The 16,198-nt window shown below is 29.0% G+C and overlaps 1 protein-coding gene across 1 annotated transcript; it reads left to right on the forward strand.

Moving 5' to 3' along the window:
• The first annotated feature begins 445 nt into the window (after positions 1 to 445).
• On the forward strand, positions 446 to 14,245 carry LOC133327653 (kinesin-like protein Klp10A). The gene is made up of 4 exons (XM_061536179.1): positions 446 to 1,472; positions 10,381 to 10,627; positions 10,703 to 11,452; positions 13,927 to 14,245. The coding sequence occupies exons 1-4, from the start codon at positions 472 to 474 to the stop codon at positions 14,242 to 14,244; spliced, it is 2,316 nt and encodes a 771-aa protein (XP_061392163.1). The 5' UTR covers positions 446 to 471; the 3' UTR covers position 14,245.
• Positions 14,246 to 16,198: the final 1,953 nt, after the last annotated feature.

Raw genomic sequence — 16,198 nt, forward strand, 5'->3', positions numbered from 1 at the left:
CTTGTTCTTCATTGCCTTGCCTATCCCATATGTGTGTGTGTGAGCTTTTGTTGTATGTGCGACCGACGAGTGCACGTTTGTGATTGTGTGTGGATTTTGAATTGAAGTCATACAAACGTTGACGTTATTTTTTTTGGAACGATACCGACCGACAGACGGACGACAGAAAATCTATTTTTTTGTCAGCTACTGCAATTAAACTAAACTAAATATTGTTGTTGTTTTTTTGTTTCATTTCATTTCTTCAACTGTTACTCTGGGTGACGACGGTTGTGCTTGTCGTGTCTTGCCTGCCCTGCCTGCCTGGTTGTGTTTTTTTGTGTGAACCTACGCCAAAAAATTAAATCCATAGACAACAAACAAGTATTAAGCCAGTCTGTCAGCCAGCCAGTCAGCCACCAGCACAAGTAGTCATAGCAGCAGCAGCCAGCCAGCCGCGCAGCAGCCAACCAACCAACCACAACTCCCACAATGGAATTCATAACAATTGGCCAAAGTGTCAATATTAAACGGACGGATGGCCGTGTTCATGCGGCCGTTGTCTCCAAAATCAATGAATCGGGCAAATCAATCACAGTCGAATGGTATGAACGGGGCGAGACCAAGGGCAAAGAGGTCGAACTCGAGGCCATATTGGCCCTTAATCCCGAGGTCTTGGAACAGGCCGAACAGGAGGTGGTGCACACGGCTCCGGAACCCAAAAAAATTGCCACAGCACCTATGAATTTGTCCCGCAATGCAACACAGGGTGCCATTGGTCATCGCACGAATCGGGCCACAATCAATTCGTCCAATATACTGTCATCGGCATCGGTGGCCGAACATGTCGAGAATATACCGCCGCCTCAGCAACAACAGATACAACCGCCCACCACCGGTATTGTACGATCGCGTACCACCAACAATGCCTCACGTCTTGCCTCAGCCAATTCGGGAAGTGGTAGCGGTGGTGGTGGTGGTGGCGGCGGTATTGGACAAACAACAAACACCTCCAGTATTGGCAATACCTCATCATATGGTGGTGCCGGTTCGAATTCCGTGGCCGCCGGCAACGCTCGCCGTTCCTATGTCGTCAAAGAGGTCGAACGACTAAAGGAGAATCGTGAGAAGCGACGAGCCCGCCAGGCCGAAATCAAAGAGGAGAAAAATGCTTTAATGAATCAGGATCCCGGCAATCCCAACTGGGAGACAGCCCAAATGATACGTGAATACCAATCGACATTGGAATTTAATCCTCTTATCGATGGAGCCGCTGTCGAAGATCATCAAATTACGGTATGTGTCCGAAAGAGGCCGCTGTCGCGCAAGGAAATCAATCGCAAAGAAATCGATGTTATATCGGTGCCACGCAAGGACACACTGATTGTACACGAGCCGCGCAACAAAGTCGATTTGACGAAATTTTTGGAAAATCACAAATTTCGTTTTGATTATGCCTTCGATGATCGCTGTGACAATGCCATGGTTTATAAGTGAGTATGATTTTATATGGGTCTAAGCTAAGTTTAAGATACATAGGCAAAATCGTTTACAGCGATTTAAAAAAAGGAGGTTTTCCCTTTATTTGTTACTGGTTTTAAATGACCAATTCCGCCGGGCCCCTCACCCGTCGTTATAATCGATTTCGACTGTATATTTACCAATTTTTTTATTTTTTATTTATTTTGTAATTAACACCCTCATCGAGAGGGCAATTGAAAATGAAAGGGAGAGATATGGTTTTCAAGGTTCCTTTTATAGATCTTAGGGTATTTTCCATTTTGTGGTTTATTATTTCCTCTGAAGATACCCAATGATGACGTCATATGCTACGTTAAGAGACCGTCGATGACAAAGTCAGAAGATCGAAAACATTTTTATTAATATTTTTTTTCTATGGAAATGCTGCTATCGATAACTTTTTTACAGAAATTGTTTTTTATAAATAATTGATTATCGATTTTTTTTCGATTTTTTTGTTATCGTCAACATTTCTCAATGGAAGTGGAATTATCGAAAACTGTTTTTCTATGAAAAAGGTGTTATCGATAACTTATCGATAATTGTTCTGTAGAGGATATAACTTTTTTCATAGAAAATTGTTATCGATGATTGTTCTTTATGAAAATTTATTATCGAAAATTTTTTTTCTCGATTTTTTTTTGTTATCGTCAACTTTTCTCAATGGAAATGAAATTATCGAAGACTTCTCTATAGAAAAAGTGTTATCGATACATTTTCTTTGTAGAAAAGGAAAATAGTATTATCAGATTTAATACAAAAAAAGTAATTATCGATGATATAGAAACGTTGTTATCGATAATTTTCTAAATAGAAATTTTGTTATCGATACATTTTCCTAGAAGAAAATTAATTATCAATATTTTTCTAAATAGAAAATTTGTTATCGATAAATTTTATAAAAATAAATTTTTTATTGATGAAATTTCCTAGAAGAAAATTAGTTATCAATATTTTGTTATCGATAAATTTTCGATAACAAAATATTGACAAATTTTCCTTAGAGAAAAAATGTTATCGATCAATTTTCTTTATATAAATAATCTTTTTTTTATATATAAAAAGATTTTATTAAAAAATAAATTTTATATAAAAATAGTAATTATCGATTATATTTTGCTTTAGAAAAAATTGTTATCGATAACTTTTCTGTAGATAAATGTTATTATCGATAACTTTTTATTATTGGAAAATTATTTTCGAACCCATTTTCGATAAGAAAGAGTATTATCGAATGGTTCTTGGTATAGAAGATGTGTTATCGATAACATTTATTTACAAAACTCGATAAATTTATCGATAATTTTTTTTATAGAAAAAGTGTTATCGATAAATTTTCTTTATAAAAAAGTTCTATCGATAAATTTTCTTTTTAGAAAAATGTCATCGATAACTTGTCTCTTTAGGAAAATTGTTATCAGTTTTTATATAAAAATAGTAATTGTCGATGATATTTTGCTATAGAAAAAATTGTTATCGATAAATTTTCTGTAGATAAGTATTATTATCGATAAGTTTTATTATTGGAATGTGTTATCGATAAAATTTAAAAGATGTCTTATATATAAAATTTATTATCAATTCGTTACCTCTGTAGAAACATTTTTATTCACACCACTTTTCTATTAGAAAAATTATTACCGTTCAGTGTTCTGAGATCCAAAATTTTTTAATCGATAATTTTATTTCATAGAAAATTAGTTTATCAATGAATGGATTTTCACCTTTTCAAATTAAATCTAAACCTCAACAGGAAGTGTGTGACACACCATAATTCCCCTTCCAAAAAAAAATTGTGATTAGGAATTCAAATTTTTAACGATCAAAAATTTGAGCTACGTAATTTGTTGATATGATGGTGGTGGTCGTCGATCTGGTGTTAGGGGTGATGTTGACAATGATTCATCAATTGATTTTGAATTTTTTGTTGTTCTTGTTATCGTTGTGTTTAATTTCTTAAATATCACAACAAACAATTTCAGCGCGACAAAGAAATTTCGATAAATTGTAGTAAGAATACTTGTTATTTGATTTTAATTTTTTTGTATGAATCATTGGTGGTTTTGAAAGAATATGAAATAATAAAAACTAAAATTTATATTTCTTTTAGCCGATTACTTTCTTTTTTTAATAATAGAAATCTGGATTTTCTTGATTTGTTGTTAACGAATTTTTTCTGCTTCGTCGTTCCATGTCTAAAATTTGTTTCTATCCGTTTTATTTTGCGGATCTATTGGTTATTCTGTTATTGTTGTTGGGGATATATCTGTATGCTATCTAATCAATTTCCAACCCCCCTCCCTCATCCCCTCTCCCCTCGTAAATAAAAACCATCATAGGTAATTCTCATAATTATCGCCTGCCGGCCGAACTTTTCTGCAATTTTGATTTGCAACAGCAGCAGCAGAGGCAATTTAACAAATGATATGTTGACTGACTCTGTTGATAATCCAAATCCATTCATCCCCCACAACAACAACAAAAACAACAGCAGCAATATATTTGCAATAAAAAGTCATAACAGCAACAACGACCTTGCGTGAGCGTGTTAATTCAACACCGCATTCTCTTTTTTTGGTTCGGTTCGGTTTTGTTTTCATTTCATTTTTGTTGTGTTGTTGTTGCTGGTTTTCCTCAGACACTGACATGACAATTGACATATGGTCCGGCCAATGGTCTTTGTTTTTTCTCCGTTTTTTGAATTTTTAATGGAAAGGTGATCGCAGTGAGCCAGGCGCTTATATATACCTTGTGTGTATATCTACCGGGTTCAATGGAGCTCTAAAAATAAATGAGAGAGCGTATTTGGGCTGACAATCATTGATATCGATAAGTTTTTCATCAAAGAAGAATTATTATCGATTTATCAGTTTTTCCACTTAATACAGGTAAAAGAACTAAAAGGCTCAACAAAGGGGAAAAGAGAGTCAAATTAATGAGAGAGCGAATTTGTGGTGACAATCATTGTGATCGATAAGTTTTTTTTATAAAAAGGTTGTTATCGATATATTTTTACTAAAATTGTTATCAGTGACATTTTTTCGTAGAAAATTTGTTAATTTTTTTTAATAAGTTTATTATAACTTTTTTCATAAAAAACTTTATCGATAAAAATTTTTCATAGAAAAATTTTGGAAAAAATTTTAATAGAAAATTTGTTATCGAAAACAATTATTCAAAATCTTTTAATAGAAAAATTTGTTATCGATAACAATTTTTCATAGAAAAATTAAATTTTTATCGATGTTTTTTATTATAAAAATTTTCGTTATAGAAACTTTTTATCGATGATATTTTTCCATCCATAATTTGCTATCGATAATATTTTTTTTTAGAAAATTTTGTTATCGATAATTTTATCGATAAAATAAAAATTATTATCGATAAGTTTTTTATTATAAAATAGCTTTTATCGATAATTTTTTTATAGAAAATTGTTATCGATTATATTTTTCCATAGAAATTTTGTTATCGATAATATTTTTTCTTAGAAAATTTTGTTATCGATAAAATCTTTCCATAGGAAATTTGAAAAAAAAAATTGTCACCGATAATTTTTTTCCAAGAAAAAATTTTTATCGATAACTTTATATAAAATTTATTATCGACTGTTTTTCTTTAAAGAAAAATTCTAATCGATAACTTTTCTCTATAGAAACGTTATTTTTGACAGATATTCTTTATAGAAAGTCATAATCGATAACTTTTATCTATAGAAAAGTTATTGCCGACAGATGTTCTTTATAAAAAAATTTGTTATCGACGATTGTAATTCACAAATTTATTATAAGAAAAATTATTATCATTAAGTTTATGCTATAGAACATTTCTGATCATGAAAGAAAAAGTGTTATCGATAAGTTATAGAAAAGTTATTATCGATAAATTTTCTTAATGAAAAAGTTATTATTGATAACTTGTCTTTATAGAATAGCTATTATCGATAAATGTTCTTAATAAAAATGTTATTATCGATAACTTTTCTTTATATAAAATTTGTTACCGATAACTTTTCTTTATAGAATAGCTATTATCGATAACTTTTCTTTATAGAAATGCTGAAAAATTTATTATCGATAAATTTTCTTTATAGAAAAATTATTATCGATAACTTTATTCTTTATAGAAAAGTTCTAACTTTTCTTTATAGAATAGCTATTATCGATAACTTTCCTTTATAGAAAAGTTATTATCGATAACTTTTCTTAATAAAAAAGCTATTATCGATAATTTTTTTATGAAAAAGTTATTATCGATTACTTTCCTTAAAGAAAAAGTATTGATCAGTAAATTTTCTTAATGAAAAAAGTTTTTATCGATAATTTATTTTAATGAAAAAGTTATTATCGATAACTTTTCTTAATGAAAAAGAAGTTATCGATAAATTTTCCTAATGTAAAAGTAGTTATCGATAAATTTTAATAATGAAAAAGCAGTTATCTATAACATTAAATAATTAAATAGTTATTATCGATAACTTTTCTTAAGGAAAAAGTTATTATCGATAACTTTTCTTAATGAAAAAGTAATTATCATATGAAAACGTATTTTTCGATACTTTTTCTTTATGAAAAAGTTATTATCGATACGTTTTCTTAATGAAAAAGTAGTTATCGATAACTTTTCTTAATGAAAAAGTAGTTATCGATAACTTTTCTTAATGAAGAAGTTATTATCGAAATTTTTTCTTAATGAAAAATATATTATCGATAAATTTTCCTAAAGAAAAAGTGATAATTCTAATGAAAAATTTTGTCTTTATATAAAACTTGTTATCGAAGACTTCTCTTTGTTGGAAATATTAGAAATTATATATAAACATATTTTAATCTTGCTTGCCAATTCCAGATTGCATTACATTTAAATGTTCTTTGTAATAAGAAATCAAATCATTTTATCGTTTATATGTAAACACATTAATCGATACACGATGACGATAATCATTGTCAGTTAAAATTGTTTTTATTTCTTTCATATAAACAAAAGAATTTCACATAGCAATAATAACAACTACTACCATATTCAGACATTCATACCCACAAACTATAGAAAGAAATCGGAATATCAAAATAACTTATGAGCTAACCGAGTAATTTATTGTGATTGTCCCACAAAGAGAAGAAGGAAGAACATCAAACACATTAATAGAAATTCTTTCCAATCCGTATGGTAATGAATTAATTATTATTATAGTTAGATGGCCTTTTATGGGAAGAATGCGAAATAGAGAGAGTGAGAGTCTTAATAACAGCTGATCTTTTTTTTTAATATTAAAAACAAATAAAAATAGTCGTTAAAATTTGAAAATACAAATTCGATGACCTTCTTTTTGGTATGAATTAAAAAATCAACAACAACGACCACAACAACAATGAAGTGTGCATTGATGATCCAAAACCTTCGATTTTATTCTTTTTAAACTCAAAGTCTGTAGTCGTCGTAGTCGTCTACACTCCGTCTTCTCTATTAAAGATTTATGTTTTGGAGTAGTAGTAGTGCCATGAGATTTTTTTCAAACAACAGAGGATGGCGGCGGGCTGTGTGTTTGTGTGGTTTTGTTGTTGTCCATTGTCTTCGTCACTTCGTTCAAATCAGATTAGTCATCCAAAAATTCAAACGGCGCAAACGGCGGCTATACTTCTTAGTCAGAGTAGCAGCTACTCCACACAAATATACACATCCCTACCTCACTCCCTCCCTTCCTCCTTACTACTTCACTCTGCTCGGCTGGCATCGACTTCTCTCCAGCTGTTTGTTGTTTGTTGGTGGATGGGCTATTGCTCTTTTTGCTCTACACACAACAGCAACGAAGCGCCCCAGTCCCGCAATGCGATCTTGTTCATATCCGAGATCTTGGTTTTACTTTTTATTTAGCAAAATTTTTTTCTGCTGCAGATTTTAAGAGGAGGATGATGATGATGACGACAACGATGAGTGTGGTGAAGTGTCTTGTTGGCGCTTATTAAATTTTGGCCCAACAGCTGGTTTGGCCGCTCTGCTTTGAATGCATGAAACTGAAATAATTGTAGGAGATGGTAACAGAAAACCAACTGCTTGATATCTGTCTCTCTGACTGGCGGTCTGGTCTGTCTTTGGAACATTCATTATTCAATGTATGTCTCAGGTTCCGAAATATTTTATATATAAGTTATATAATGTCACTCACTCACCAGCCAACCACCCATCCATTCATTTTTTTTTCAAATTCATTCAAAACGATCTGCAAATTTTTTTTGACTGCTGCATTTTTTTCACATAAGAGGTGTGTGTGTGAGTGTGTGTGTAATATTAATTTATATTTGTTGTCTTTTTCAAAACTTAACTCCGTTATTGGCCTTTGTCTTGTCTTCTTTTTTTTTTGTAATTGTATTCATTTCCTTGTGGAAAATTCATTAACCTTTGCCAGTGATGAAAACTTGCAAAGGCGAAAAACATGGAGAGTGAGAAAGAGAGAAGGAACGGTAGAGAGATATCATAAAATTAAAAATCGAATATTAAAATTTATTAACGATAAATTATGTTATTGTTATATTTTCTTTACAAAAACAAATTGTTATCGATAATTTTTTCTGCAGGAAAATGTTGTTATCGATTAATTTTTCTTCGCCCCAAAAAAGGCATAAAACTCGAAAATTTATTGTTGACAACTTTTCTCTATGAACAAATAATTATCGATAACGTTTCTCCATTAAAATTTTCTTATCCATAAATTTTCACCTTGAAAATGTAATTATCGATACATTTTATTTTATAATAATAATTTATTTTCTGTATGGTAATCTTGTTTGTTATCGTCCACTTTTCTTTATGAACAATTTGTTATCGAACATTTTTGTCTATGAAAAAGTAATTATCGATAACATTTCTCTATGAAAAAGTAATTATCGATAACATTTCTCTATGGAAAAGTAATTATCGATAAATTTTCTCCCTGAAAATCTGGTTATCGATAACTATTCTACATAAAAAAATTGTTATCGATAAATTTAATACTTGAAACTGTAGTTATCGAGAAATTTTTCATATGGAAAAGTTGTTATCGAAAACGTTTCTCTATGGAAAATGTGCAATAGAAATTTTTTCTTTTTGAAAAATGTGATAAAATACTTTTTCTTTTTGAAAAATGTAATTATCGATAACTATTATTTTATAATTTAAATATCTTCTGTATGGTAATCTTGTCATCGTCCACTTTTCTTTATAGGAAATTTGTTATCCATAACATTTTTCTATGAAAAAAGTAATTATCGATAACTTTTCTCTATTAAAATGTTCTTATCGATAAATTTTCTTCCTGAAAATTTGGTTATCGATAAATTGTCTTCCTGAAAATTTGGTTATCGATAAATTTTCCTCCTGAAAATTTGGTTATCGATAAATTTTCTTCCTGAAAGTTTGGTTATCGATAAATTTTCTACATAAAAAAGTTGTTATCGACAAATTCAATACTTAAAAATGAATTTATCGAAAACTTTTCTCTATTAAAAATTGTTATCGATAACTTTTCTCTATGGAAAATTTGTTATCGATAATTTTTATCTTAAATATTTCTTTGTTAAAATTTTATTATCTCTAAATTTTCTCTGTGAGATGGTTGTTATCGATCGCATTTCTATATAGAAAAGTTGTTATCGTTAGTTTTTCTATATAGAAAAGTTGTTATCGATAACTTTTCATTGTGGAAAGTTGTTATCGATAACATTTCTTTGTGAAATTGTTGTTATAGATAAATTTTCTCTTTGAAAATGCAGTTATCGATAACATTTCTTTATGAAGTAGTTGTTATCGATAACTTTTCTTTGTAGAAAAGATGTTTCCGATAACGTTTCTTTGTGAATTAGTTGTTATCGATAACTTCTCTTTCGTAAAAATTTGTTATCGATAACATTTCTTTGTGAAAAAGTTGTGGTCGATATCTTTCCATTGTGAAAAGGTTGTTACCGATAACTTTTCTTCGTGAAAAAGTTGATATCGATAATTTTTCTTTATGGGAAAGCTGCCTTCTACATATACAGATTTTTTTTTTTAATTTTCTTTCCTAATCTGACCTTTAAAAAAATTGATTTTTTTCCTATATTTGTTTTCACGAACTCTCTTTTTTTATTGCAACTTAAAGTAGTAATTATCTTTTAAAACCAAAAAAAATGTTGGCCATAATTGTGGGTCATTTCCTTTTTGGCACCACAAAACTAAAAAGTTTTGGATTTTTTTGTTTTGTTTTTGGTTTTGCAAACTCATTCATGTTGTGGAGTGGTGGAGTGTGTGGCATCTAATCATCTTTGTTGTTGTTTCTGTTTGATGATGGTGGTAAAGACTTTTAGTAGTATTGCATTCAACCAAAACATTTGACATTGAATTTGTTGTTGTCGATGTATTTCAAACTTTGGCAACTGAGTTGAAAAATTAAAGACCGATTTGTTTTTTTTTTTTCTGAAAATTTGATTTGGGGGTATGGCTGGCTTGGCCGTAGCCTAAAATCGTCATTATGAATGGAGTATTTTATCAGTGAAATTTGATTTTTTTTCTTTTGAAATTTTGTTTGTCGTTTTGAAAATTCTATGACTATTGTTTACAAAACAAAAAATAGTCTGTTTTTCTGTTTTGTTTATACTGAGGTGTGTTTGTTTAATTTAATCAATGTTTACATTTTGTATATAAATCATTTCTATTTAAATTTAATGGATTTTTTAAAAGTATTTAAATTTTCGAACAGTACAATAGGCGGATGTGTAAATGATTTCAAACATATTGTATTTAAATAAAAAAAATAATTATTTTTGTTTTTTTTTAGGTTGAATTTGAACCCCAAACCTTTGTTAAATAATATTCAATAAATTAATTGTTATTAACTTATTTCCCTTTTATTTTCCCCCCAAACAGATACACCGCCAAACCATTGGTTCAAACCATATTCGAAGGTGGCATGGCCACATGTTTTGCCTATGGCCAAACCGGTTCGGGTAAAACACACACCATGGGTGGCGAATTCAATGGCAAAATTCAGGATTGTAAAAATGGTATATACGCAATGGCAGCTAAGGACGTTTTCAATTATCTCAATGGACCACGGTATCGTCATTTGAATCTAGTTGTTTCGGCCAGTTTCTTTGAAATCTATAGTGGCAAAGTAAGTCTGCTTTTTATCATTTTCATCCATTAATCTCACCCCAATAACACCCATCCTTTTCTTCTCATTTTCCAGGTTTTTGATTTACTTTCCGATAAACAAAAACTTCGCGTACTAGAAGATGGCAAACAACAGGTCCAAGTCGTCGGTCTCACCGAGAAGGTAGTCGACAGTGTTGAAGAAGTGCTCAAATTAATTCAGCACGGCAACAATGCTCGCACCTCCGGCCAGACCTCAGCCAATGCCAACTCATCCCGTTCACATGCAGTATTCCAAATTGTCCTACGTCCACCGGGCTCAACAAAAATCCACGGCAAATTCTCATTCATCGATTTGGCTGGCAATGAACGCGGTGCTGACACATCGTCCGCCAATCGTCAAACCCGTATGGAAGGTGCTGAAATCAACAAATCCCTATTGGCTTTAAAAGAGTGTATACGTGCGTTGGGCAAACAATCGGCTCATTTACCGTTCCGTGTCTCGAAACTAACACAAGTATTGCGTGATTCCTTTATCGGGGAGAAGAGTAAGACCTGTATGATTGCCATGATATCGCCGGGTTTAAGTTCATGTGAACATACCCTAAACACATTACGTTATGCGGATCGTGTTAAGGAATTAGTTGTGAAGGAGTTGCCCGATGTATTGCGCGAAGAGGATGCCGAACAGCTGATGTACGAAGAGGACGAGGAAACCAACAATATTCAACATGTTCAACAGAAGCCAATGCGACATAATAATCACACAACAAATCACAATAACAATAATAACAATAAGAATGGACAAATGTCGGCAAATGATTTGGCATTGTTGCGTTCGTTGAGCGTGAGTATTGATTTTGAAATGTTAATAACCGCTATAACAAAGTTCCCCTTAAAGAAAAATTATCGATAACATTTTTTTATAAGAAAATGTTATCGATAATAAAGAAGAAAAGAAAGAAAATTTATAGATAATAACTTTTTCATAAAGAAAAGTTATCGATAATTATTTTTTCTTTAAGAAATTTTATCGATAATAACTTTTTCCTAAAGAAAATTTATCGATAATTATTTTTTCATTAATGGAAGTTATCGATAACAAATTTTTCGTAAAGAAAAGTTATCGATAATAATTTTTTTTAAAGAAAATATATCGATATTAAATTTTCTATAAAGAAAAATTATCGATATTATCATTTTCTTAAAGAAAGGTTACCGATAATAATATTTTCCTTAAGAAATGTTATCGATAATAAATCTTTTATCAAGAAAAAAAATTTCCGAAAGAAAGAATATCGATAACAACTTTTTCTATCAAGAAATGTTATCGATAACAATTATCAAGGAAAGAGAGCGATAACAATTTTTTTCTAAAGAAAAGCTATCGATAATTAACATAAATAATTATTTTTTTTCTAATGAAAAGTTATCGATAATAAATTTTTCCTAAAGAAACGTTATCGATAATACTTTTACTATCAAGAAAAGTTATCGATAATTACTCTTTCCCAAAGAAAAGTAATCAGTAACCGCTTTTTACATATAGATAAATTTATCGATAAAATTTTTAATATGCAGAAAAATTTCCGATAATGGCTATACAGAAAAGTTATTTTCACTAAAGAAATGGTATCGATAACCAAATTTCTGTAAAGAAATTTTATCGATAACACTTTCTGTATAACAAAGTTATCGATAACAAATTGTGTATAGTTTACGATATTGGCTTTTACGGAATGAAAATTTATCGATTAAAACTTTTACATATAGAAAAATTATCGACAATGAAATTTTCTACGAGATACACTTATCGATAACAACTTTAATAAGCAGAAAATTTTCCTAAAAATTCACTCCACAAAAAAGTTATCGATAATACATTTTCATTAAAAAATTTTATCGATAACCATATTTCTGTAAAGAAATATTATGGTTAACACTATCTGTATAAAAAAGGTTATCGATAATCCATTTTACATATATGCTTTTAAGGAAGGAAAAAATTATCGATTACAACTTTTTATAGAGAAAAATTACCGTTGATGATATTTCTATGGAAGAAAAGTTATCGACAACTCATTTTCTCTAAAGAAACGATATCGATAACGATTTTTCTAGGTAGAAAATTTATCGATAGCGATTTTAGTATAAATTACATTTGTCGATAACAATTTTTTGTAAGGAAATGTTATCGATAACAAGTTTTATATAGAGGAAAATTATGGATATTAGCTTTTCTATATAAAAAAAGTTATCGATAACATATTTTTTGTAAAGAAAATCTATCTATAACAAATTTTCTTGAAAGTTAATGTATCGATAACACATGTTATTTAAATAAAATGTATCGATAACACATGTTCTATAAAGAAAATGTATCGATATATAACGGAAAATTACGGATATTAGCTTTTCTATATAAAAAAGTTATCGATAACATATTTTTTTCTAATGAAAATCTATCGATAACACATTTTCTTGAAAGTTAATGTATCGATAACGCATATTCTTGAAAGAAAAAGTATTGATAACAAATTTTCGCTAAAGAAAAGCTGTCGATAACACATTTTCTCTAAAGTAAATGTATCGATAACACATTTTCTTTGAAGAACATTTTTCGATAACTGTTTTTTCTATAAAGAAAAATTGTCAATATGAACATTTCTAGTAAATAAAAAAACGATAACAACTTAATCGATATCATATTAACAAAGATTTCACGAAGAAATTGTCGATAACAGTTTTATAGTAAAGAAAAATTTCGATAACTGTTTTTATAAAGAAAATTGATATCTGAATAAAAATGGTTTGCTATCAATTAAAATAGTGTTGTAAAATAATTTTTCTTTAAAAAAAATTGTTATCGATAACATATTGGGATATGTTTTCCTTAAGAATATTGTGTTGTAAAATAATTTTTCTTTAAAAAAAATCATATTTGTTATTTTTATAATCGAAAAAACATTTAATAAATTGAATTTTAAAATTTAAAATTTATGAAAACGATGTTGTCGATAACTTTTCTTTGTGAAAAAGTAGTGTTGCAAAATAATTTTTCTTTTAAAAAAAACTTGTATTCGATAATTTTTCGTTTTTTTTTAATTTTTTACAAATCATAATTGTTATTTATAATCGAAAAAAACATTTATCGAATTGTATTTTAAAATTTGTGAAAAAGTTGTTTTAAAAAAACTTGTTATCGATAAATTTCTTTTTTTATTTCTCTTACAAATCATAATTGTTATTTATAATCGAGAAAAATATTTATCGAATTGGATTTTAAAATTTAAAATTTCTTCTACTTTTTCTTTCCTCCAGGAACACGATATGTCTGATGAACTATTGGATCAGCATGCTGCTATATCCGATTTACAACAAACCGAAGAAATGGTTGTCGATCAACATCGTGCTATTAACGATTTCCTCTCACAATTTCTACCCGAATCAATGCGCCTGTATAATCTAACCAATTACGTGGATTACGATCAGGATTCGTATTGTAAAGAGGGTGAGGCATATTTTACACAATTGGCCGAGATGGCAACCAGCTGTAGGGATCTAATGGCTGATTTTCGCACCAAATTGGCCAAAGAAGAGATGCTGTCGTGTACGGTTAAGCCACCGGGCAAACGTTAAGGGATATGAGGGAGAGAGGAAATTGAAGAAAAAACTACGCTGTCTCTTTCTCGAGCAAGATGATGATGATGATCATGATGATGAAGAAGAAGATAGGAGAAGATGATGAAGCATCAAAAAAAGATTACAAGAAGAAATACTCTCTACTATAACTCTCTAAAATAAAAAACAGAAAATATTTTAAATATTAATGAAAAAAAATTGAAAAAAAAAAAGAAAACAACAACAACAAATGAAGATTAATTGATAGCAAACCAGCCTCTAGTAGTAGTTATATAATTAACTTTAAATGTCATATATAAATATAAAAACAAATCAGTAATGAAAAACAAAAAGAGAAAATTAACAGTGCCGTTAGAAAATGCACTTAAAAACAAAATTTCAATTAACACTCACACAAACACACACATATATATTTAACAACAATTTTGCGTTTAAAACAAAACTCAAAAAAATATGAAAAAAACGACAATGACTAGCAACAAGAAATGAAAAAAGGAACAAATTCAAATCTTCTTCCCCTTTTATAAATAATGAAACCTAAAGACACAAGATTTTATATTCCTCACTCTCTCTCTGCTTTTGTAACAAAATTTGTAATACAGCCCCAATAACCCATATTTTTTTTTTAAACCTAACCTTACTTTTTTCTTTTTTTTCAATTTTTTACGTAAATTAACACCCATGAGATTTGTGATAATGAAAGAGATATAGAAAAACAACTCGTTATATATAAATTCGATTAAAAGAAATTAGTTTGTCTGTTTTTTTGTTTTCTTTTTTAATTCCCTGTTATATAAATTCTAAAATAAAAAATAATCTAACGCTATTTTCCATTGCCATTAATAATAACTTTAAAAAAATTCCCCATACTCCTCTATCTATCTCTCTCTGCCCCCTTTCCTTACTCTGTATTTCTTATTATAAATATTTTTTATTAAACGAAAAACAAAACAAAAACAGGACTTTTTTTTGTTTCCTAATATTAAAAATAATTTTTGTCGCATCGCATATACTTATATATTTATTTAACTCTGTTTTTTTTATACTACTACTACCACACAAACAAACCAACAAAAACTACTATCCAATATATATGTTTATTTACTACTCTCTAATTTTAAATGATATTACTTATAATTATTTGTATTTTATTTTTAATATTATTTTTATTACTATTACAACAACACAACAAACAAGGAAATTAATCAAAAAAGGAAATTCAAACAAAAAAAAAATCCCCTATTCATGATATTATATTCCCTTACAAAAACAAATTTTTATATAAGCAACAACAACAACAAGTATTATCTATTCCCCTACAAACGTTGCCGCGCTTAAGAAACGAAGAAGAAGGCCGAACGACTTTCTTTTTTCTTCATTCACAATAACAACAACAGAAAAATATTAAATTTTTTGGACAGGTTATCCTTTTTTGGGAATAAAAAAAATCAATAAACAAAAGACATTAATAAATTATTAAAAATAAACGAAAAAAAAACAAAAATCCATGTTTTAAGATTTTTTATTTCTTTATTGTTTTGTTTCAAACACACACAAAATAAAAAACACACACATTTTTATTAATTTAATATAATAAAAAACCAAACTCATTGAAATATATTTCCATTGAATTAATAAAAAAAAAAACAATAAATTTTGTTATTTAAAAAAATAATCAGGTGTTTAAATTAACAATTAAAATTACATTTAAATTTTTATACCCTCCACCGTTGGTAACTTATCGATGAGTTACCAAACTTTTTCATTAAGAAAAGTTATCGATAATAACTTTTTCATTACGAAAAGTTATCGATAATAGCGTTTTCATTAAGAAAAGTTATCGATTTATCATTATGAAAAGTTATCGTTACCGATAAAAACTTTTTCATTAAGAAAAATTATCGATAATAACTTTTTCATTAAGAAAAGTTATCGATAATAACTTTTTAAT

This window comes from Musca vetustissima, unplaced genomic scaffold (genome assembly GCF_032173495.1).
Source record: "Musca vetustissima isolate MV318-11 ecotype Yass unplaced genomic scaffold, APGP_CSIRO_Mvet_v1 utg17141, whole genome shotgun sequence".
In the NCBI taxonomy this organism is placed as follows: Eukaryota; Metazoa; Arthropoda; class Insecta; order Diptera; family Muscidae; genus Musca; species Musca vetustissima.